The sequence below is a fragment of the Pollicipes pollicipes genome, unplaced genomic scaffold, assembly GCF_011947565.3.
Source record: "Pollicipes pollicipes isolate AB1234 unplaced genomic scaffold, Ppol_2.1 Scaffold_4002;HRSCAF=4701_pilon_pilon_pilon, whole genome shotgun sequence".
NCBI lineage: Eukaryota > Metazoa > Arthropoda > Thecostraca > Pollicipedomorpha > Pollicipedidae > Pollicipes > Pollicipes pollicipes.
The window spans coordinates 46822673-46847415 of record NW_023596420.1 but is presented as its reverse complement, the minus strand read 5'-3'; the positions used below and the strand labels follow the sequence as shown (position 1 = coordinate 46847415).

The 24743-nt window shown below is 57.9% G+C and overlaps 1 protein-coding gene across 1 annotated transcript; it reads right to left on the bottom strand.

Annotated features, from left to right (window-relative positions):
* Window positions 1-2489: 2489 nt before the first annotated feature.
* Window positions 2490-21983, bottom strand: LOC119094591 (uncharacterized). The gene is made up of 6 exons (XM_037217655.1): window positions 21956-21983; window positions 12172-12377; window positions 10788-10923; window positions 7112-7245; window positions 5118-5364; window positions 2490-2596 (listed from the first exon to the last, which is right to left on the bottom strand). The coding sequence occupies exons 1-6, from the start codon at window positions 21981-21983 to the stop codon at window positions 2523-2525; spliced, it is 825 nt and encodes a 274-aa protein (XP_037073550.1). The 3' UTR covers window positions 2490-2522.
* Window positions 21984-24743: the final 2760 nt, after the last annotated feature.

The window sequence follows — 24743 nt, the reverse complement described above, 5'->3', positions numbered from 1 at the left end:
ACAGCATCGGCACCAGACAAGATCAACTGACAGGGCCAAGCGGGATCCACTAAGACGGGGTCAACCGAGATCAGACGAGACCGGCTGTCGAGGTCAAGTGAGACGTCAGTTGAGGTCTGTTGAGAATGATGGATACAGGGTCAGGCGAGGTCAGATGACACAGGTCGAGTAAGGTCAAACGAGACGGGTCTGATGAGGTCAACTGAAACGAGTTCAAACAAGGTCAGCTGGGGTAGAGTCGGTGGAAGGAAGTGGTCACGGATCAGGCCAGGTCTGCTGAAATGGGATCAGGCGTGGTTAATTGCGACTGATCTGGTGGGAGCAACTGGCGCAGGATATACTGCGGAACGATCACAAAACTAAGGAACGATCAAGATGACAGTGCAGGCTTGCCTGATGGTCGATCATGGTCAAACAAAGCGAGAAATATAAATATCAGGAGACGTATTCTGGACATGTTCCGGCATAGCCAGGGAGCTGTCCCTGTCTGGGCATACCTACCAGCTGTATGTGTATGTGCGATGACCACTGTCGAAGGCAGCCGCCCGGCAAGGACACGTGACAACAAACGCTTCCATGGAGAGCGCTTAGGGCAGGCGTCCGGGCTCACCATGTGCATCAGCAAGCAGCTTTGACGGCTGACGATGTACGGAGCAGGAGTGACGATTACCTGTGATTATCGATACCGTTTCTGAAAGTGTGGGTCGGCCCTCAAAAGTGTGTATTTTGTTCACCATTATGGCTTTCAGCAGCCGCATTTACCGCGATCTCGGTGTGGCACGTAGTCAGCCCAAGATGAATATAAAAAGCAGCGTTCCAGCGGCAGTCAGAACTAACGGTGGGCCAGATGCCACGCCATTATCGGCCGTTCATAAATAACGTATGTGCAGCACTGATATTCCGCCCAGCGGCAGCATCTGCCCATCGATCCGGCTCCGTGAGGTGTTTCCGTTGGATAGGCTGGGCCTCTGTCCTTGCCGGTAGGCAATGCTGGTCAGACTGGGCTTTATAACGCTTCCGGTGGTTTCGGCCATGCCACCCGGCTCTCTGTGCCGACTGCAGCAAGAGGGGAGGGGTGGGGGGGGGGGGCGCGACGAGCAGGGGCGAGCGGCGCGAGACGCCCCGGCGGCCGTCAGGCCGCCGCCGCGTCGACAGCTGACGAGCTGATGACGTGCTGCTCCGCGCAGAGCGGCGTGCGCCTCCATTGCAGGGGTACCCGCGGCCCGGTAAAGCGTGCGTGAACCCCCCTCCCCAGACCGCAACCGCGCAAGACGTCCATCCTGCAGTAAATCGAGGCCAACGTATGAAATGGGGAGATGCACTTTGGCGGACGAGTTCGGCGAGTGCGGTCGGCTCGCGGGCGGCGGTGTGAGGATCAGCCGGCTGGCTCGGGGTGAGGATCAGCCGGCTGGCTCGGCGCCGCGGCCGTGACGAGCGCGCCGCTCGCGCTCGGCCGCGCCCGCCGCGGCAGCACCGGCCGGTGTCCCGGAACACGGCGTTCCGGAGAGCACCGTGCTCCGATGCGCGATTGCGCGCGCTGGCGGTGTGCTCTAACCGACTCCCGACTGTGGTGATCTGCGTGAGTTGGTCCGGTCACACGGGTGCGAGGATACTCACAAAGCACGGAGGCGCCTGGAAATTTTCACATCTCGTTCTTGAACTTGGAGTCTTGTGCAGGAAGACATCCGGCCCGCGCACAGAAACAAAGTGAGCCATTCACGGAGTATATGGATTGAACCACATAGTAACATTGCGTTGCATTCGGCATCTCGCGAAATAAAAGATGAACACGTCAACACATTGTGCCAATTAACCTAGTGACATGTAGACCTTCCACACGAGTACAGCCTGTGCCAACCGCCATTCCGAACAATCTCTGCATCTGAAGCACACAAACAGCGCAGTTCTAAAAAAAAAACAGATATGAAGTTTCTGGCGAGAAAATGTTTTCAGCCAACGTGCGCTAACTTATACAGATCTTCTGAATGATAAACAGAGTGAGATGATAGGTCAAGTTGGCTACGCTAACATTCTCAGGCGCAGCATCCAGAAACAATGCCTACCAAATAAATGACAGAGTTATCAAACAGCTATATCAGCCATCCTTCCGCCCTGGCCGACGACTGCCTTTGCTCTTTGGCCAAAGACTAGTCTTATCACATTGACACGGGGAGGGGCACGGTCTCTGCGGCGCCGATGCGCGCTGGCCTCGGGACACCGGACGCGTCCTCATCAGCTGCAGCAGCACCTCCGGCCGGCCAGCGACGCCTCGGCGTCGCCCCGCCGGCGCCGACCGGGCCACCAACAACGACCCGGCCGGCGCCGAGGCTTCAGCACAGGGTCGAACATCAACCAGCGTCTGCGGACGGTGGACGGGGCGCGGCGGCTGCTCTGGACGTGGGACGGCACGACCGCGGTCGACCCGATCCCACCAGACTCCTGCCCGGCTCGCCCACGTCCGCGTTCGGCGGCGGCGGCGCGCTGCCCGCCGCCGCCGGTCGGGCTGCGCTGGCAGCGGCGCCTCATCGGGACAGGATTACGCTCACCACCAGGATCACCCAGTTGGCGATCTCGTGGCACAGCGGGCAGCCCGAACCTGTGACGGGAAGGCCGTGTCAGGCCCGGCGGCGGGTGACGGGTCACGTTCAGCGCGCCGAGACGTTCGGGGGACAGAATTAACGTAAAAACATGTTTTCATTCTTATGATGATAGCATCCAAACGCGGAAGGTGCTAAGCGTCATTCCTGTTACGGCATTTGAGATCGCAACATAGCTCGTAATAATCACGCCGCTTCACCAACGTGTATCGAAATGAATGATATCGTATCTCAATGACAGAGCACGCACTATTCCCCATCGACCCGAGCTTTGGCTGTTCCCATGGCTTTCTGCAACAAAATTTTTCGGACCACATCAGCTCGAACGACTTCGATGTGTCTAATGACACCAATGAGCACCGGGACTCTAAGACAAATGACAGGTGATACCCGATAACGACACGCACTTCAGCCGAATGTCCCCCTAAAGAGACGCCGTTCCCAGCGAAATATCGCCCAGCTAAGCCGAAATTGAACCGAGAAGCGTTTGCGTCGCGCCGTCCAATAACCACGCCGAAAATGCACTCAGAGTTCCGGCAATCAATGCAGTTATGAAGGGCGCGCCGCATGCAGTCGCAGGTCGCAGCGGGCAGGCCGGCCCGCGGCGGCTCCTTCCGAGAGCACACGGGTCGAGCGGCGACAGAGCGCGCGCTTATTGGCGGCAATAGCGCGCGACGGCAGAGCGCGTGGCGCGAACGATGGCAATATGCGCCGACAATGCCGGCAAATGATGGCGATTATCTGGCGTTAATCTGGCGACACGAGCCGTTCGCACACATCCGACAGTGGTGTGAGCGACACGATCAAAGAGAAAGAAGAGACGCCGACAAAATTACTCCACAAATGGCCTTCGTCATAATACAGCAGTTCGAAACCGCACGTGAAATTATTTCGCTACACGGTTGACGTGGCGCCTGTGCTGTAATTTAGAATCTTTGAAAAATACCTACGAGCACTAAGATTATGCAAGCTTGCTAGGAGAACAAACGTGAACCGATGCTTGCTTTCCTGGCATGGTGATGGTGGTGTTCATGGCAAGGTGATGTTCATCCTGGACGCCTTCTAACATAGTCGGTCTCCAGAACATATATCGTGGGCAGAGTGTAATGGTTCTGTATCTGACGTCCGCCGAAAGCCAGGATGAAACTTTGGCAGTCATGTGACCACGACATAGCAGCTGCTAGACAGTCGAGCCAGCCGAAGCTGACCCGGACGCAGTGAGGATCAATTCAGCGTCCGGGTTACAACTAAGGCAAGCAAAATCCTGCCCAGCATCATACACATACATGAAGCGCGCTCAATCACATTCAACGGCGACCTGCGCAAAATAACCTGTACGTTATGGCCGATGCTCGTCTACGTCGGCTGGCACAAATAGCGCGCTCGAGAAAGACGGCACGCCGTGTCAGTGACCACCGAAATATCCCGGGTTCCTTTACACATAAGTGGGACGCTCATCTGCCTGAGCCGGCTCGCATCCGCTACGGCTATTTTCAACGCCGAAGCCCTGCTCGCGCCGCGATGAGACGTCTGTGGTCCGGATGAAGATGGATTCTGCGGCTCCCAGCCCGCTAACTACTTCATCAAAATCGACTCCTCTGCCCCACTCGCGCCACAATGACGGGCGGCCGAGCCGGGCGCCCAGTACACGGCTCCGCGCAGCGCACCGCGTCTCTTGAGACAGTTTTTTCGGTCAGCGCTGGATGGGCCGTCCCCGGCGCATTACCTCCGCAACATCATCAGCGGGCATGAATACAGAGCGCCGGGCGGTGACTCCGGCAGATTGAAATATACGGCGGCTACGAGGGCCTGGCGTGCGTCGCCGGCGCCCTCTGTGGACTATTGTTTTTGTCGCTGTTTTGACGGCGGCAAAAACGCCGGCCACGTCTCGTCGGCGAGGGCCACAGCTGTCGACAGGCGGCACACAGCTTTGTGTCATCCGTCGGATCGGGCGGCCGCTTTATTGGCAATACGCAGCCGTGCTGTGAGAATAATGACCTCCTTTGAGAAGCCATTAAAGCCGAATTGTGAGGATAACTAATAATTCAGCGGTTTAACTGCGGCCCCTGGCTGTCGATCTCGCGGGAGATGGGCGGGAGGGTGAGGTCCCGTTGACAAGATACTCGAGGCGGGGGCAGGCGCTGTGGAGCCTGCGCGAAACACCGGAGCGTCGCCGGCCATCTGCCGACGACACGGTCCTCTCCCGCCCTCCCCCCGGGACCCACGCCTGCCGTCAGCGGGGAGGCACCCCTGGCGTGGATGGGGCACAGCACAGTTTTTGCGGCGCGCGACTGTTTGGTGGGGCTGGTGTGACGCTATTGGACAAACAGGACTGCACGGACACGGGTAACAGTCTCGACGAGTGACTACCATTAGCGTGCTTCATTAATCATCAATGTCTGAGATCACTAGCAGGACCCAATTTCGCCCGCCGACCCCGAGCAGCGGAGGAGGGCGCCGGTGCGTCGAGAGCCACAGAACACTAGCGGCGGCGAGCGGGGAGGCGGCCGGAAGTCTTACTTTTCCGGTTGGTGGCGGTGCTGTCGAGCACGTGCGACACCTCTGGCGGCCGGTCGCCGACGGCGCTGGCCTCGCGGCTCTGCCAGTACAGCGGCTGCACCAGGTCGATCTGCGCCGTGCACTTGAGCTTGATGTTGCCGCGCTGGAAGTGGTGTGGCCGCACCCGGAAATGGAGGCCGGCCGTCACCGACTCCAGGCCGTCCTCGTGGATGGTGGGCGGCCACAGCTTCAGGTGCTCCAGCGCCGCCTGGACGGCAGACAAGCACGGCTGAAAACGACGCCCGACTGGCTCTCCAGGACGTAGAGGGGGGGGGGGGGAAGAGGTGACTCAGAACGACGCCCGACAGCGAGCATGGCCGCCTCTTCAGGACATGGGGGAGAGGGGGGGGGGGGGTAGAGGCGGACTCAGAGACAGAGGAGCACTCACCGTCAGTCACCCAGCCATCAGCACGGTGGCGGCCGACCGGTCAGCTACAGCTCAGTGGAGCACGTGGCCCGGCACATTAGGCTAAGGGACCACGGTTCCACACATCAGGGGGATTAACACCTCATACAGGACCGGGCAATCGCTCATTTTGACGGCAATTAAAACCATAAGCTAAGCTAACTGTGATGCATGCAATCTTGAAAGCAATGCACCTTACGCAGGAAAAAAACACACACACAACACATGAGCCAGCCAGTGGAATCCTTTTATTTGTCTTTGTATGCCTTCATTTGCCGTTGAGAAGCAGACATTTGTCTTTTCATATCAGACGTATAGGAAAAGGAGCTAGTCTTCGCCAGGAAGCGTCGCTGTCTGTCACAACAATGTCCGCACGCGCCGCGTGGAGCATCTCCGCGACGGGGACAATGCGGCAGTGCGACGGGCGCCGCTCCCAGGGGATGGCTGGATGGCGCGTCACAGACGATAAGTGGCGCAAATCCTGCCGCGCGCAACAGCTGGTCCACACCATTCGCCGACGAAGTTCTCGGTCGCTTTTTCAGAACCTGCCAACGGGAAGCTACGCGGCTCGGAATCTTCGCCAGTGTTTTTGTGGGAAGCTCCGAAAAAGGAGGCACGTCAGCGCGCTGCACCTCGTGTAGCTAATTGAATAGAATGCCAACAAGCTGCCAGTGCGCTGGATCTAGACGCTGCTGTACGCACAATGCATGCGTCGAGAGAATACCCAGCACAAAGTACCCGGAGTGCCCAGTTAAGCATACATCCGCCGGCAGAGCACCCCAGCGTCTCGCCATTCGCTGCCAATGACACGAGCAGCTGACGCTCGCGCCGGAGCGCGTGTTTGTGGGCCGTTCTGGCGGTGGCCCAGCGTCAAAAGCCGACTAAGCTACGGCGGGCGGCAGTCAACACCCACCGGCGGCCGCAACGGCCGCTGGCTGCTCTGCCGGCCGAGCTGCGCGGCCAGAGGTGACTGGCGCGTCACCGTCGCCGGAGGCGCCCCCTCCCCTCCCCTCCAGCCTGCCAGCCGGACCCAACTGTCCAAACAGGGACGCGTGCACACCGACAGACGGGCACACACACACGCATACACAAGCGCGCGGAGAAAACAAACGCACGCGTGTGCACGTACGGGCGTATGCGTGCGTCTGTCGCATTGCGCGTGGATACGTGTGCGCATGCATGGAGGCACACGTGTGCAAAGACGGACGCAGCCAACCCGCGGTACGTGCGCATTACGCGCGCACGAACACACGCACGGTCACGCGGAAAAGGACCGACATACACCCACGCAGACGCCATCCACTGATCGAGACCCCCTCCCCCCCCCCTGAAGGCCCTTAGCCATATGTCAAAACCGCGCTAGATCCCACTCTCACATGTCTCTATCTCTCGACCGCGACTCCGTCTTCCTATTGATCCTGCCCGGCGAAGAGCGCTGTGGTCACCAGCAGAATGTGCGAATAGCCCGGGTGTTCCATCCACATGTACGGAGATGAGCGAAGTCGGCGGTGGCAGCCGGCCCCGGCGGCGGCTGGCAGCTGCCGCTCACCTCCTCGTTGTTGATGAACCAGGTCAGATTGGCGGCAGGCATGCTCCTGTGCGAGGTGCAGTTGACCTTGACCCGGTCGCCCACCTGGTAGCGGGTCTTGCCGCCGGTGATGGCCGGGCCGGCGGCTGGGAACGCTGCGGGTGGGGCGGCCGGGTCAGTGCGGACCGCCACACGGTGTAGGTCAGACCGTCACACGGCGCCGGTCAGACCACCACACGGCGTCAGTCAGGCCGTTACACGGCGCCGGTCAGACCGTCACACGGTGCCGGTCAGACCATCACACGGTGCCGGTCAGACCGTCACACGGCGCCGGTCAGGCCGTTACACGGCGCCGGTCAGACCGTCACACGGTGCCGGTCAGACCGTTACACGGCGCCGGTCAGACCGTCACACGGCGCCGGTCAGACCGTCACACGGCGCCGGTCAGGCCGTTACACGGTGCCCGTCAGACCGTCACACGGCGCCGGTCAGACCGTCACACGGCGCCGGTCAGACCGTCACACGGCGCCGGTCAGGCCGTTACACGGCGCCGGTCAGACCGTCACACGGCGCCGGTCAGACCGTCACATGGCACCAGTCAGACGGCCATACGGCGCCGGTCAGACCGTCACACGGCGCCGGTCAGACCGTCACACGGCGCCGGTCAGGCCGCCACACAACGCCGGCCAAGCTACCAGCGGCCAGCTGGCGCACGGCGGCCGGCTGCGGCTCGGCGCTCCAGCCAGTCCGGCTCGGGCTGTGTAGGCAGGATCCACGTCAGAGATCATGCCATGCGTGATGTTATCGTACTGATGCAGGCCAAATGAAGTTAGAAGTTGGCAATTTGTCGCGAACTAAGCTGAAACCAACAACAAAGGGTTAGACGACCGGACCATGGGAGATTGCAAGAGCCCCGCTGAGGCAGTTTTTAACTAACTAGACATACGCCACGATGAACCAGCGGACGTTTCGCATGACAGGCATGCACTGAGAACAGTGCGGATCACACGCTTCAGCACATTATCTTCGATGTGGTGTATTTCATGCTTTTCATAATGTTCTTCTGACACGCGACACCCGCCATGCTATGATCGAGCGGTCCCAATCGGCTGGCTTCTTACCATAACGAATTCACTTATGTTTCCGACATAATCCTCATTACACATGGAACTCATCCCATCCGGCTGTTTGAGGGGGCGTTATCGTCGTCGAACACACTCGATTACGTATGTACATCCGTGTCTGTGGCTGCATGGTAATGTTGTCATAATCCGCCCGACGAGATTACATTAACTCCGCGCGTGTGGGACAGCGGACGATACACTGCACAGGGAGACCGCTGACACTGCCGACAAACCAGCGACGCTCGGCGTCACGGACAGCCCCCCGCCCCCCCCCCTCCCCGGCCGTACAGAAGTCCGCACGGAAGGCGACAGACATCTTATGACGTCAGACATCTCAGGGCGGCCGTCGTCCGAACGGTTTGCCGACTCACTTGAACCAGGCATAGGTGCAAAGAGAATCTCCGAATAACGCTAAATCTTATATGCATAATCTCATATAAACATATATATATATATATATATACATATATAATTACATAATACAACTCAGCGCCGGAGCTAGCACCTAGCTCACGCTGGAGCCAATCACACGCCTCCCAGCCCACGGACGGGACGGCGGAACACTGACACCCGAGACAGGTCACCGCCGCGGCTGGCGTGCTTTCGACGCTCGCTACCAAGTGTGTGCAGCCTATGCAGCTACTCCACCGCAGGTCGCCCGCGGCCACCCAATCGCCCCGACGTGGTGTCTGGAAAACGCTGGACGATAGCGACGCACCGTCCTCGGTCAATTTAGTGCATTCTCCAGGTGACCCAGTTGTGACCTAGGTGACCTGGCTGCGGGAGCGGAGGGCGGGACGAGTCACTGTGGCCGCGAGCTGCCATGGGTGCAACGACTGCTCCCATCTCACATGGGTGTAGTATCTTACTGACTGAGCTTCCATTCCGGGGAAAGAACTCTTACTGACTGAGCTTCCATTCCGGGGAAAGAACTCTTACTGACTGAGCTTCCATTCCGGGGAAAGAACAACGCAGACTGGCATGATCTTCGATTACAAGCAACAGTATTGTCAAGGCTCGCCAAAAACCTAAATGAAACACAAAGCATACAAAAAGCGAGAATAAGTTATAATAGCGCAAACAGCCGGTTTTCAGCACGCCGATTTAATCCGACACCAGGTCTCTACAAACCGGTTGAGTGAATATAGCAAGGGATCATAAGGACATGTTCGAGATATGCTCGGTGTTTTAGAGCGGTGTTCGCGACCACAGCTGAACAGGGCAACGTAGGGCATTTGACTCAAGAACCTGCGGCTCTTGAAAGACAGAAGGAGTTATGGGTCTGCGGGGACTGCCAACAACAATACACTGGAACATTCAATCATTCAGGTTCTCACATCCCATCAGCATACACTCAGTGCTGCGCTAGGAGTTCTCAAAGTGCACGTTGTCACATGTCGATACACATCTCATCACATCTTATCGACATGTTAGCACACGTGTTTCGGCTCACATGATTTAGTAATGCAGGACATTACTGGCTTACACAATCTGTTCCTTTCAAACCTTACCATCAATCTAATCAAGAATAATTAAGGGAGTTCCAAAGCTAGCTCCACTACACCCGCGGGCTGATGGCTAGCAGCGGCTCATCGCTTAGCGTTTAAGCCTGTAAGACCGGCGCGCGGGGCAAGAGCACGCCAGACGAACGGCCTGAAGACGGGCGGGTCTCGCGCTGCGCTCTCTCCTCGACTTTGGCAGGCCGGCCCGGTGCGGCGCAGACGGCCTGGATCCGCCGAAGACGGATGGCGCCCAATTAGTCTGATTACGATAAATGTGAAACAAATCTTCAGTTGCTGGTGTTGGCATGTCGCCAGCTCAGTCCAATCAGGAGTGCGTACGTGACGCAGGAGGGAGCCGCCGGCGGCCGCAGCGACGCGGCCGGACGCCGCCCGTCCGATCCCCAGCCGAGATAGGTCACGACGCCCCTAGCGGAGTCGCGATGCCGCCCCCCCCCCCCCCCCGCAGCAGTGTCGCACTGCCGTGGCCGGGGTCGGACCACACAAAACACGGCTGGGCCGGCGACGCGCGGCCGCGGTAATCCTGTGCTGGCAAATGCTGGTGGACAGGCGCCGGACCTGTTCCCCGAACCGCCCGTCGCCCGTGGTGGGTCTGGGGCAGTTTGGAACACTGGGCTCGTCTCCGGCCCATTGTACCCGGAAACAAAGGCGCCTTTTATTCCAGCGATAATGAAGCGTTCGGCGCGACACACAGCACTGCCAGCCCGCTGTGGACGGACTTCCTCGTTTTCCTCCTTGCTCCACATTCTTGCAATGCACGAAGTACGCGTTTCTTTCATCCCGTTTTCTTTAATACAGGCATGCGACAATGCAACGCCCCAGTGCTAACGGAAAAGTTATTGCATGACGAGGTGGTGATCATGCACGCGCTGATATCATATAAGTGACGTCAATATGCTGGTGAGCCGCACACAATTGCAAGTAACGGCAAAGCCTCTAGCACATTCTGCGAAGGGCTTCGATGAAACGCCGTTGTTTTCATCCCCACGGCGCCCGCAGCGTTGTCCCGCTACTCACACGCCCCTACCCACTCCCACACCCTTGGAATCTCACCTACGACGTGCACTTGTCCCTTGCCCTGCTCGGTGGCGAAGTTGGGCGCCTCGGTGGAGATCTCGCACATGTAGCGGCCCGAGTAGCGTAGAGTGGTCTGCTCCAGCCGCACGTGCGTCTCGTTCGAGGCGGCCAGCTGCGGCGAACGATAGCCGCGGCGTCAACGGTCGCCACCCGGCGCGCGACACCCACCGCGGCCGCCGGGCTCGGCCCCGAAATACAACACTGGCAGCGATCAACACATCTAAAAGGGCACCTCGACTGATTTCAAGCTGTGCGTGGAGACCTCGTTACCTATTCACGCTGGCGTTATGGGACCTATTTGGTGCCAACTAATGTACAAAAGGTAGGATAACCAGGAACGAAGTACACTGATTGTCGTGAGTTTTGTCAAAAGACCGGCATTTTTTTCTGCGGAAGCATTCGTCTTTCGTCATCAAAAATGTACCTTCAAGTCATTTTACGTTTGCGAATTGGCCCCTTGGGGAAAAGTCATTAAGCATCGCACACCCCACATAACATGAGGACGAAATAAAAACGTTTCCGGAGTAAACCTGGCTGGCTATTTTAATGATGCTCTGTTCCTGCTTATCGTGGCTTCCATGGATTCCACATTTTACACCAAATTGGCTCCCTCTCTAATCATTCTAGCGTGAGAAGGAGCTGTGAGAACAGAGTTAATTTACGTAAGACAGTCAGCACAGGGTGGTGGCATGTTTGAGGTCACGGGCCTGGCGGCTGACAGCCCCTGCAGCATCAGCATGCGCCGAGTCGAGTTTGCGACAGATTCGATGACGTCCACATGACGTATCGGGGAAGGTGTCAACGAGATGGCTGTCACCCGCCGAAGATCTCACCAGCGCAGCTTTTGACGGATCAATATGAGCCATTGTTCTCCTATTGTGACGGGACGTGCGCGGAAATAAAGTGCATGTGTGTTAAGTTGCGGTATCTCCTCATGATTCACGTTCTCTGCTTTCTGACGAACGACCGATCTCCACATTGGTACCGTCTTGGAAAGCTTGTGATAGATCCAATATCTTTAAAAGCTCGGAACAGGTGTTTTTGTTTCCTACTGGCCGTCGTTCAGATTTCGGCTCTCAGGGATATTACTCTGACGCTTATCTGTTCTCTTAGCTTGTCCGACCTTTTCGTATTTATCTTATACGTGTCCAGCAAGGCACGACAAACCAGTCTGCATCAGGCCCAACAGCCAGCACACTTTTAGCAATTGTCACTCGATTGAAACTGTGGTGCCGCTTTTTCATGCGGATTACGCCTAATGGCTGTCTACATTTCCTGTCTTCAACGAATGAAAGCCGTTGAATGATGATGTATCATGGCAGCTACATCCCAGAAGCCCAGCTGATAGCCAGTTACTCACATTGACCTTGATGCCCGGTTGCGGGAAGCTCTTCTTTGGCTGTCCCGTGGTTGGCTCGTATCTATAAAACTCCTTTCCGTCCTTGTACCACTTGATGGAGTAGAGGTCCTTGCCCTCCAGGTCGTACAGGCAGGCCAGGTTCACGTCTTCGCCGTGCTTGACGTGGGTCGGGATGCGCACCTTATACAGCTGTAGGCCGTCAGCAGCTGCAACAACGGAAAGAACCCTTCACACCACCGAAACGAAAGACTTTCCTGTGCTAGCGCATTTGTGTCCCTGCGCGGAGGCCTTCCCCGAAACACAGCAGAGTAGGCTACGAACAGAGAATAGGCTACGCACCTATTCCCGCGCGACTTCATGCAACTGCGACGTGTGCTGCGACGTGTGTATGCGGTAAAGACGAACTGTGAATTTACCGTCATACGTCCCCTCATTGGTCACGTATAATTTCGGACCACGGCGATGCCTGGTCGGGGATCTGCGTCAATGTTATGGTAACATTGCTCTGGCCGGGGATCTGCGCCAATGCTGTGGTAACGTTGCTCTGGCTGGGGATCTGCGTCAGTGCTATTGTAATATTGCTCTGGCTGGGGATCTGCGTCAATGCTGTAGTAGCATCGCTCAGGCCGGGGATCTGCGTCAATGCTATAGTAACATTGCACACCCTTCTCTGAACGGGCAACTGATACCGAACGAATATCAGAGCACGTAGCCAGCAGTGATCTTATGGTAAGACTCGGTGTTCGCTCCTCGTAGAAGGACTGGACTGCCGCACGTCACGGCGCTCTGCCCGAGACCACGCCATAATGTCAGGAATGTGTTTGTTCCGCAGCAGCCGCTGGATACTGGCGGGGGACACTGGTGACGGTGCTGTGCTGTCGGGCAGCGGGACCGTCCCGCCCTGGCCGGCAGCAAGTGATACTGGCGCTGTTCCGCCCGACCAGCAAGATCACCCCAAGCTGTCCAGCGGCGAGGTGTGATACTGGAAGCTGTTCCACCCGACAGCGGGACCGTCCTGTTCTGTCCAGAGACGCGACGGGCCACAGCACACCCGCCCCCCCCCCCCCTCTCCCCGCAGCACCAGGACTGGCGCTCCGCCACACCCTCCCTCTGCGGACAGTACACGCACGTCCAGGGTGTTGGGTGTCCCAACATTTATGAATGGTGCATGTACAACGAACGTTGCGGTACCTATTACACCATTATGCCATCTGCACAGCGCAGTAAAAGCATGCACTGAACGTGACACATTGCCAGCCGGCGGTGGCCGGCTGGCAGGTGGAACATCGGTACGAACGTGTCTACACTGCGAGGCTGATCAGTAACCTTTATGCTTAAGTGATGCTCTATACTCAAGCCACATGGGATGTGGAGCACATTTGCGAATTCAAGCTAGTTGTCCGTATCTCACCCTCAGAGAACATCCGATTTCGTCTGCCTTTCAAGTCATAACGGTTAGTCCTGCCCCGACCGAGCTTTCAGAACTGAGGTCCCTCAGCTCAAGACAAATCACGGGCAACCTGCCGGCGCAGCCAGGCAGCCTCCCGGGCCCGTCGGCGGTAATTAACGGCAGGCGCGCGCTCCACACCGGCCCGGCAGCGGGAGCGGCGGCGCGCGATACAGGCACGGCAGCGGGAAGCGGCGGGCTCCACACGGGCCCGGCAGTGGGAGCGGTGGTGCACGACACAGGCACGGCAGCGGGAGCGGCGGCGCTTCCCGCCGGCCTGACAGCGGGAGCGGTGGCGCTCCACACCGGCCCGGCAGCGGGAGCGGTGGCGCGCGATACAGGCACGGCAGCGGGAGCGGCGGCGCTCCACACCGGCCCGGCAGCGGGGAGCGGCAGCGCCCAACACCGGCCTGGCAGCGGGAGCGTCGGCGTTCCACGCCGGCCCGGCAGCGGGAGCGGTGGCGCTCCACACCGGCCCGGCAGCGGGAGCGGTGGCGCGCGATACAGGCACGGCAGCGGGAGCGGTGGCGCTCCACACCGGCCTGGCAGCAGGGGGCGGCGGCGCGTGACACCAGATGACAGCCGACCTTCCGGGCCGGGGCCCCAGCAGCGCGCTGAGACCCCAGCTGACGCAAACACGAAGCGATGAGCCGATGCGCTCGTGCAGCAGCTCTAGTGTGGCGCTGTCCGCCCATCTCTTTCTCTGTCTTGACATGGTGGACGAGAGCGCTGAATTGTGTGGTAACGGCGTGGACGTTTTTGTGGTCATCTCACTGCGACAAATCGCGCAATGGGAACCAATTGATGTAACATTTTGTTTCTGTGACCCCTTCCCCAGGAAAGCACAGAGAGGTTGGCCACGACCCCGGTAACCTAATTTCATCGATGGTGAACACACACCCAAAACAAATGATTGGTTCCCATTCGCACATGAGGCCCGCGTGAGGTCTCCGCTCTAGTAGAACCGAGGCCCAAATAATCGCGCCTAACATTAAGAGGACACGAGGCCCGAATGATCACTTTCAAGAGAGGACGAGGAGCGAGTGAACCCCACTCGAGCAGTGACGAACCACAAACAATCTTCTCCAGACGACTACGGTGAAGCCAGCCGCCTCTGATCCCCGCCCCAATGGGACGACACGTAGATGACCCTCATTTCGGAGGACGAGACACCAAAGACACTCGATTCGAATGGAACGAGGTTGCCAACGGCCGTGATGGCGAGCGACCGCCGGCTTCCGCGGAACGCACGGAATCGGCTCCTGCCGATGGACGCAATCAGCTGACGCGGTAACGGCGCCATCTGACGGCGGGCGGCGGCGGCGCGGCGACTGACCGGGTTCCCTGGCCCGCGGCGGGGGGGACAGGCGGCAGGCTCTGCTGCGGGGCGTGCCGGCCCTACGTCGGTGTCTCCCGCGCGCGGGGCGGGCCGCGCACGTGCCACTCAGTGGCGGCCCGGCCGCGGTCCGCACAGTGCATTCCCCGCAACAGGTGATCGTTAGCATCGAGTCAGACCGCTGCAGCCGTGGTCTCAGTTGCCTGGGTGGGCCACGCTTAGCACATGCACGAGAGACGTACCCAAATAAATTTTGAGACGAATGTTTTGGCTTTTTCAGAGTTTTTAATTAAGACGGTCAGATTACGGTGTGCTGTAGGATCAGCACGGATAAAGCTGCATGTGATGTGCATAGTATGCTATATGTGGCATATATAAGATGCCTATAAATCCAAAATGTGTTTCTTATTATGAAACAGTCTGTTGCGAGTTAATTTCGTTTTAGCTTTATTTTGAGAGCGTCGTCTTCAGCAATGAACACAAACGAGGACGCCACGCCAATTAAAACGGCATTCCGGAATGGATGGGCGGATGACGTCAATAAAACGCCAATGCTTATCTCTGTATATATGCGTTATCGACGATATAAGGGCACTTAAACAAAGTTTGTTTGTCTACTTCAGTAGCCAGGAATGTGCCGTGACAACACCTAGTGGGTGAAATAATGTGCAGTGTAACATGAATGGACCTGTTGAATCACCGCCGAAATTCTGCTAATTTGATTGTTGATATTTGTCGACCCACTCACAACCAGTTTTAGTGTTTTGACTGCACCTGTGCGAAAGCGTGCAGCCAGCCAGTGCTAACGATGAAAGACAATAACGCCCACGGTTCACATGCCACCTGCTTCTATCAAACACCACGTCATGAATGACGTGAGAACACAAACGGACCTTTTACCATCCAAATGATTAGCAACGTGGGATAGAGGCGGCGCGAATACACAACACCTGACAAGGCACGACTTCCGCGCTTACATTCGGTGCACTTCCTAGTCAGCCAGTGCAATAAAAACACCGCCGTATCCGAACTCTTGGCTATCCCAAACCGGTCGTGACACAATGCCCTGATTACTGGTCAAACTGTAAGTTAGTTGCGGGCTGTTCACCGCTCCATTCGGGGAGCTGTGGTAGATTGGCTCCGTAGCGAGTCTGGCAGCGCCGTAAAACCCGGCCGATTCGTCTGTTTTGTCGCCGTGATGGAGCGGCCGGCGGGGGCGCGCTATACTGATGAGGCCGCCGATCCGAGCTGACCGCCGCGCCGTGCGCCACTCGTGGTCCCTCCGTCCGTCCCGCAGCCGTGCGGCACCTCAGGCGCCGGGCCGTTGGCCGGGCCCAGCCGTTACAGTCGGTGTCTGTCGGAGCGCGGCGGACACCGGAGTCCGGCCGGACGGCGCCAGGGTCCGGCCGGACCACGCCGGAGGCCGGCTGGACGGCGCCAGGGTCCGGCTGGACAGCGCCAGGGTCCGGCCGGACCACGCCAGAGCCCGACCTGGGCCACGCCGGAGTCAGGCTCGACCACGCCCGGTCAGCCTCGCAGCCGCGTCGATAACACCGCAATCCACATAAGTGAGGCCATTTTTCAGTTCCAAACCCCACGTCGCAATGATCTACGCGGGCTGGCGTGGAAATGACCCCCTCTTTTTGCGGTTGTCACAACAAATCAGCGCCTGCTGAAACCCCGCGTCAGCTCAAGTTTCAATTTTCCTATCTGGGCAGCGCGGAAACGTGCCAATTCAGTCGCGGTTGCACAACGGTGGCGCAGCATACGTTCGGGCCCAACAGAGGTAAGGACAAAAACGATGCGACCCACGCTGTTTTTCCAGCTAGTGCCAACAGACTGTTTGCTGATGCAAATATATCAAAGGTGAAAATGGCACCAAAGCTGCACATTTGCACAATAAAACAGCTTCTGCACCCATTTTATGGCCGATTAGTGGAGTGATATCACGGGTTGCGAATTACGCCGGCAGAGAGCGGCAATAGCAACCGCGCATGCCAACAACCACCTGAAGCACTGGCACCTGTGCACACTATGACGCCGCACAATGCCAGCAACACATCCGGACAGCGTCTTTACAGGGATCCCGAAGAACTCCGACAGCATTCCAACGTTCTTAGGCAGGGAAGCCAGTGACGAGCCTGACTAGTCGTTGGCCGGAGCTGTGGAGCCTCGGTAGTGAGAGACCGTGCGGCATGAGTGGTTAGCCGCGGTTACTGAGGGGGCCGTGCAGAAGGAATGGTCAGCCGCGGTACTGAGCGACCGTGCCGGGGTGGTTAGCCGCGGTAATGAGCGGGTCGTGCAGGGGGAGTGGTTAGCCGCGGTACTGAGCGGCCGTTCAGGAAGACTAGCCGCGGGTACTGAGCGGCTGTGCAGGAGGTCTAGCCGCGGTACTGAGCGGCCGTGCAGGGGTGGTTAGCACGCGTTTACTGAGCGGCCCGTGCAGGAGGAGTGGGTCAGTCACGGTACTGAGCGACCGTGCAGGAGTGGTTAGCCGCGGTACTGAGCGGCCATGCAGGAGGTCTAGCCGCGGTACTCAGTGGCCGTGCAGGAGTTGTTAGCCGCGGTACTGAGCGGTCATGCAGGAGGGCTGGCCGCGGTACTGAGCGACCGTGCAGGAGGTTTAGCCGCGGTACTGAGCGGTCGTGCAGGAGGTCTAGCCGCGGTACTGAGCGGCCGTGCAGGAGGTTTAGCCGCGGTACTGAGCGGTCGTGCAGCGGGAGTGCGCACATCTGCAGCTGGGGCGTCGGCGGCTGCCGTTTGATGGACGCGTGCAGGGCGCGCCCCGCCGCCGGGCCGCCGTCCGTCAGAGGCGCGCGCCATACCCTGTCAGTCGGCCATTATGCAACAAGCGCGCCGCGCCGGCGCTAATGGCACGCGCAATGGCCGACGCACGTGTCGGACACCGCGCGAGCACGGGCGTCGACGAGCGGAGAGGAGCCGCCGGCGCCGCCGAGCGCGTCCGAGGCCAACTCGCCGATGATGGCGGTCACAAGGGACGTCGCAAACGGGTGGCAACACCGCGTATGTCCAGCGCTCTCGCCTATATACGTACGGCTTTCTCTGCTACGCATCTTTCTCTGGTTTTTCCATCGGCATTATGTATGGACGCAGGCATGGACATCTGTCTATGTCCATGCCATATACATATATATACACTTAACTAGTGGACTTCAGGGTTTGCGTAGACAAATGGCAGTGACTGCCAGGCGACAGGTGGTCGTCTCCAGTTCTGGATGTATTATTTTCTTTTTTTTGATACCGCTTTTGAACAGACGCGCTGCATTAAACATGCGAAATCCGCACATTTGAGAAGTGTTCCACATTTGAATGGGGTATTGGACTGAAGTGGCCTTCTTGGAGATCATCCGGTGCAATGCACAGCCCTGCCCTTCTCAAGACCTAAACCCCTCTAGTTTCTGAGCTACTCACTCGCGAAGATGTGCGGACTATTTCAGGTAGACTATTTCAAGTTCACCCAGGTATCCATGACGGCAAAACGTCATTCAAATCCTGCCATTACATTGGCCACGCAGTGATCAAGAATAAGAAAAATATAAGTGTCAAGTCGCTCAAATCTGGCGTTCGTGAACACGATTTCCAAATATAACGACCGTAAATTAGCTCGCAATGAAAGTTGTGCAAGGTAAGAAATAATAACAATGACTTAATCAAACAATGGCTGTTGGGGAGCATATTCACTAAACATAGGAATTATGTTGTCTTGAGCGGACTTTTTCACTCAGAAACTGTTCATAGCTGAGCCTATTTCATCACATCTGATGTTTGCTTCAATATCTCCAAACGTGGAGCATTCGCTTTTAAGAAGCCAGGCCATTTGGGCTATGTTTGGGTGCTCCTTTCCGGGCCGGTCCGTTGATGTATCGGTGCGGCAGACCAGCACATCTGGCCCGGTGGAAGACTCACAAGCCTGGCTGGCAAGATGGATGAAAAATCCATGCAAAATGAAAATACATGACCGTCGTGTGAGACATCAATAACACGACTTTGCTCTCGGAAAAATTACGAAAGATGACTTTGACAAGGAACTGAAATAAGTGCGCCAAGGCGTAGACGATCCTCATTGCGACAGCACCACACCGGTAACCATGGCATCTGGTTATCGACAGTTTGACCCTTTTGGTTTGGTTCGTTTGGCATTGCCCAACGAGGTGGCGTGTGGTCACCGGCGGTCGCGTCCCAGGAGTCCCCAGTCAAGGTAAAGCCCGGGGTTCCGCACACTTGGTGGTGGCTGATATAACGATATAATAGCACTAGCACCTAGCACATAGCACCTGATATAAAGATAGCACTGATATAACGAACCAGCTTTGACGACCAGACTAGCTTTAACGAGCTGATCATGCCAAGATTCGGGCACAAGTCACGTAATTACGGTTACGTGAACAAAAACCGTGGCCACAATCATGGAAGATATAATATAGGCTGAATGACTACAAGAAAGTCGGCACGTTCGTAGTTCCATGGGATGCAACATCGTATTGGCACAGGCAGAGGGGGGGGGGGGGGGCACAAGGGGCATGCATCTCGGGTTCCCAGGGGCTTAATCGTAGGTCCCAAGAAACCCTTTGGGACTTACGATTAAGGGCGCAATTTGAGGGCCCGAGGAACCCGAAAGGCCGACCGGAGGTGATGTTCAGCGGCCCCGCCGACAGGGCCGGCACCCCAGTGCACCTCCGTCATTGACTGCAGGTCACGTAAACATCGCGGCACGTACGATGGTGACCTGGAATGTCAGCCATGGAGCCTCTCGCACCGTTTGAGGACCCCCTAAACTAATGTGCGTGTCTAGCCCGACTAGAGACCGCCAACACCAAATAATTGACTGTCAGTCTGAACCCTGAGGGCCTGTTTCCCTTGTATCGGTCAGGGGCCCACAGTGTCTAACAGGGTGTTCTGTGTTAACAAGGGGCCTCCAGTCGACCAGAGGAGCATTTGCGGAACAGGAATGGGAACGGGCCTTGAATGCCAGAAGGCCTCTTACGTCGGCCGGGTCTCTGACAGTGAAAGGAAACATGATAACTTATGATGCGTGTTCTCACTGAGACAATGGAAGGGCCCTATGCCCGTCAGGGCTCCCGCACCACATGGTGGGCCGGCCCCCCAGCTCTACAGCCCAATTCCCGCACGTGCCTGGTAAGCCGAATTGGAGTCTATATGTCAAATATTGGACCACCCACGGTGACCAGAATCTTGTTGCGTCATTAAGGGTTCCGGGGCCGGACCCGGGGCCAACTGCGTGGGTCAGTCTCGCATCGAGGAGGGGCCAATATGATATCAAGGGATTCCGCTCCTCGCGCCCAAAATGGCGGCCGGGAGGCAAACCGGGGCGGGGCGGAATGGCCTTCAGCCCTTCACCGGGGACGATCATGTGCTCCTAGTGTTCTACTCAACGACGGTACCTTGCTCGGAAAAAAGGAAGGTGTCTTATCAGTGTTGAATAGGGTGGGTCAAAATCAGTTTAAAAAAATGAACAAGGTCATCCAGTGTTTGCCTGAGAACGTTTATTCTTTTTTCAGAATCGACGCGTGAAACAAATTACATCGAAAGGCTTGAGCCTGCACGCCTGCAATCTCGGGAGCAAGGTTTCCGATGGCCGGAGTTGTAGTTTCAGTAAAACCGAACGGCGTTGAATGCTCCAGATACCAGACGGTGGGCGCCGTGCGCGCGAGAACGACCGGCGTGAATTAATACTTTCGAATGGCTTTAAAAATGAATTCGTACTTTTCAAAGATTGGACTGGGTATATCTTTTACCACGTTGATGATGTCCTCTGGCTAGATTAACAGCTGCAGCAACACAAAAAAGAGACTCTACCTTCCCTATTTCAGTTCCACCACGAGATTCCAGTACCACTTCGCCGTTCTGTAATGGCCAGTCCGTCTTACCATCAATCTAAAAATCTCACATATGGAATGTTCGCCCGGACTATCTTCTGAATGTGCGATACAATGCCCTAAAGCATTCAAAGGTACTTCTTTCAGAAGCGTCATCACTGTCGTCCACCCGTTGACCACGGCTCAGTGCCAGCCTCTGCGCCGTTGCTGCGCGGCCTGTGGAGACTGCAGCGCCTGGCGTCGAAGTTACTAAGATTTGCTAGTGCTCATGTTCAAAACTACATCACATAGTTTGGATCACTTATCGATTAGTGTTCAAGGGTAATGCTTTCAGAAGCGTTACCATTTTCGTCCCACCGTGGGCCACCGCTCGGTGTTAGCCGCTGGGCTGCCACTGCGTGGTCTATGGAAACTGCAACGATTAGCGTCGAGGCTCTTGTTGCTAAGATTTGCGAGCATGCGTGTTCAAACTACGTTGACATAGTTCGTATCACTAATCGATTTGAAGTGAACGGTGGACGTCGGAAAAGCATGGCTTGAGGATATTCATACAAATTACGGACCCAGTTCGATCCACAATCCACATTTGCGTGGTCCTTACCATTTCTATAGAACCTGGATCATAATTATGGCAAAGCCTGTGAGTTCTATGGGTTTAGAAAGAGCGTACTGAGCCATTGTGAAATGTAAACACCATCGGCGATTTATCTTATGCAATCTTTTAACACAAGATTTGTCCAGTATGTTAACCATAAAATACAGGCAGAAATGACCCGCGGTAGCTTCTGGCTTCTGATCTAGTTATGAAAGGTAAAGGTTTGAAAATTATAAAGAAAAACATGTCCTTATGAACAAATGTGCCAACCCTGTACCCCCTCCCCCTTTCCAAAGGCTCTGGTTGTATCCCTGGCCGCACGTCCCCAGATAATGAGCAATCACTGGAACGTCAACTGAATCCGGCTAACATACACAAGACTCATAAGACATACAAAAACTCACTACCGACAAATCCTCGCTCTAACCGAGTGTGTAGTTGACGTATGAACGGCCCCACACACACTTCAGCGGTGGTTTTTACGACGCTCCAAATGACGTAAGACCAGCCAATTGACAGACATCTCATTACACAGGCCCTCTACGTACCTGTATTCATCGAATACCAGAGAAACATGGCGAGGAAAATACGGCTATTCACCACATCAGACCACGCTATAGCTCTGCTCCGAATCGGCGGCTCCACGTCGCCCGCATTTCGGCGGTGCTCGACGATTATTGAGCGTTCGACGGCAGCCGGTCGGTCGGCAGGACTTCGATACCCAGCCACACAGAGTGGAGCCGCCGCAGCCGGACCGAAAGGAGGAGTGGAGTGCCAGGCGGTGCGGGCGCAATCTGCTCCGACCGAGCGCTGAAGAGGAGCCGACGGTGGCGGCTGGGGGAGAGGGCTTGAAAGTGGGTGCTGGTTGGGTCACACACACACACACACGCCACAGCCACGTTATCAGGTTCTGTTGGCACGTGGGTGTGCAGCGCGGCGTGACCTCCAGGCCGCTCAGGACGGAGGTACGGAGACCGACCGCCGGCTCTCTCCATCACTGGCAAACGTCATTACGCCCGAGACAAAGATCGGACCCCGCAAAGGTCTTATCGTCGTTTCGTTTCCTTATCCCTATGGTCGATGCTATCATGAGTGTCGGCGGTGACAGGCGCAGGTCAAAAGCCTCCGTGAGCGTCACTCATGATCCTGCCTCGGCCGCGGAGAGCCTTTCGTGGGCGCTGCCCGTGATCCTGCCTCACCCGCGGAGAGCCTTTCGTGAGCGCTGCCCGTGATCCTGCCTCCCCCGCGGGGAGCCTTTCGTGAGCGCTGCCCGTGATCCTGCCTCCCCCGCGGAGAGCCTTTCGTGAGCGCTGCCCGTGATCCTGCCTCCCCCGCGGAGAGCCCTCCGTGACCGCCGCCCGTGATCCTGCCTCGGGCCGCGGAGAGCCCTCCGTGTGCGCCGCCCGTGATCCTGCCTCGGGCCGCGGAGAGCCTTTCGTGAGCGCTGCCCGTGATCCTGCCTCACCCGCGGAGAGCCCTCCGTGAGCGCCGCCCGTGATCCTGCCTCGGGCCGCGGCCGCCGCCCTTTGGGGGGAAGTGGTCGGCCGAAATAGTGTCCGTTAGTGCTGCGAGCGTAGCCAGCCGGCAACAAAGGCCGCGCAGACCGCACCGCTGGCCGCCAGGCGTGACGGCCGTCACGGCGTCACACGCCCCTCCCCTCGCCACCGGACGCGATGGAGGGTGGCGCCAGACCCGCAGCGCCGGTGTGGCTGTCGCGCTTGCCGGCGTGTCTGCGGCGGCTGCAGATCACAGCACGCCCCGGCGCCGCCTACACAGCCACAGTCGCAGCCAGCTGACCGGAAAAGTCCGGCGGTGCATGCGGCGTCGACGGGGTGTGATAAACGTGACCGTGGCCACAATGCCTGCAGCGCCGAACGGCGTGGTCACGTGACCTTGGGACGGCGGACGGGAGTGGAGGAGGCCGCGGTGCCGGCTTTGAGGACGGCGCGGCGCGCCCCGCCCTCCGGTGGCGCTCGCTGCAGCTGGACGGTTGGTGCGGCCCCAGCCGGGACTCCGCGTGTCGCGCGCCAGACGGACCGCGGACCATCCGGCTGGAGGGACCGGCGACGCCGCTCGACACAGACGCCGTACGGACCGGCGCCAGTCCCCTGAAGCCCCCCCCCCCCCCCCCACCAGTCGGACGTGAGCAATCCGACGTGCTCTGCCCGACCCGCAGAACGCCGCGGGTAACACCACCGCGCGTTGGGAGACATCTGACGGGCCAAACTGTCGCCCTGTGGGGGACAAATAGCGCAACACTGACACCCGACAGGGACAACTAAAGCAACAATGACACCCGGCAGGGTGAACAGAAGTAACACCAACGCCCGGCAGGGACAACTGAAGCAACACTGACACCCGTAATGGACAACTAAAGCAGCAATGACACCCGGCAGGGTGAACGGAAGCAACACTGACACCCGGCAGCGTAAACTGAAGCAACACTGACACCCGGCAGGGACAGCTGAAGGAACGTTGACCAGCGTGGCATCGTGCGTAGGACGCCCAAGCAACACTCATTTGGCGTGTGTAATGCCAGTGCCCCGACCCGCGGGAGGCAACTCGGGCAACGCCGCCGCCTCACAGGGAGCGACTTCGTCGGAAAAGTCAGGTAACGCCGTCGCCCGGCGAGAGACAGCCCAGGTAACACAAGGAGACGGCCCGCGTAATGCTGCCAGGTAACCGAGTTAGGGCCGTGCGCCACGGGCGCCGAGCGCAGGCGTCTGGCAGCGACGGGCTCCGGACGACACAACAAACGGGCTCCGGACGGGTCAGACAGGCCCCAGGCGCGTAAGACGGGCTCCGGGCGTGTCAGACAGGCTCAGGATGACACATCAGACGGGCTCCGGACGACACATCAGACGGGCTCCGGACGGCACATCAGACAGGCTCCAGGCGCGTCAGATGGCTCCGGACGGCACATCAGACAGGCCCCGGATGCGTCAGATGGCTCCGGACGACACATCAGACAGGATCCGGGCGCGTCAGATGGCCCCGGACGGCACATCTGACAGACCCCGGATGCGTCAGATGGCTCCGGACGACACATCACACAGGCTTCGGACGCGTCAGACAGGCTCCGGACGCGTCAGACGGCTCCGAACGCGTCAGACGCATCACCTCGAGGCCTTTCAGAGGCGACTCGAACTCCCCAGCTCGCCCGCACGCGGCAAGTGGAGGTGGCGGTGCGCTTTTAAAAGGATTATCCCCAGGCCGGGGAAAGCCTGCTCTTGTGCGGGCGACCGAAATAAACGGCACAACATGCGATGATATGGGCTTCCTCGCGGTAACGCACTCCGGCCAAGCGGTGATGCTGTTTGGCACTGTCCCGAACAC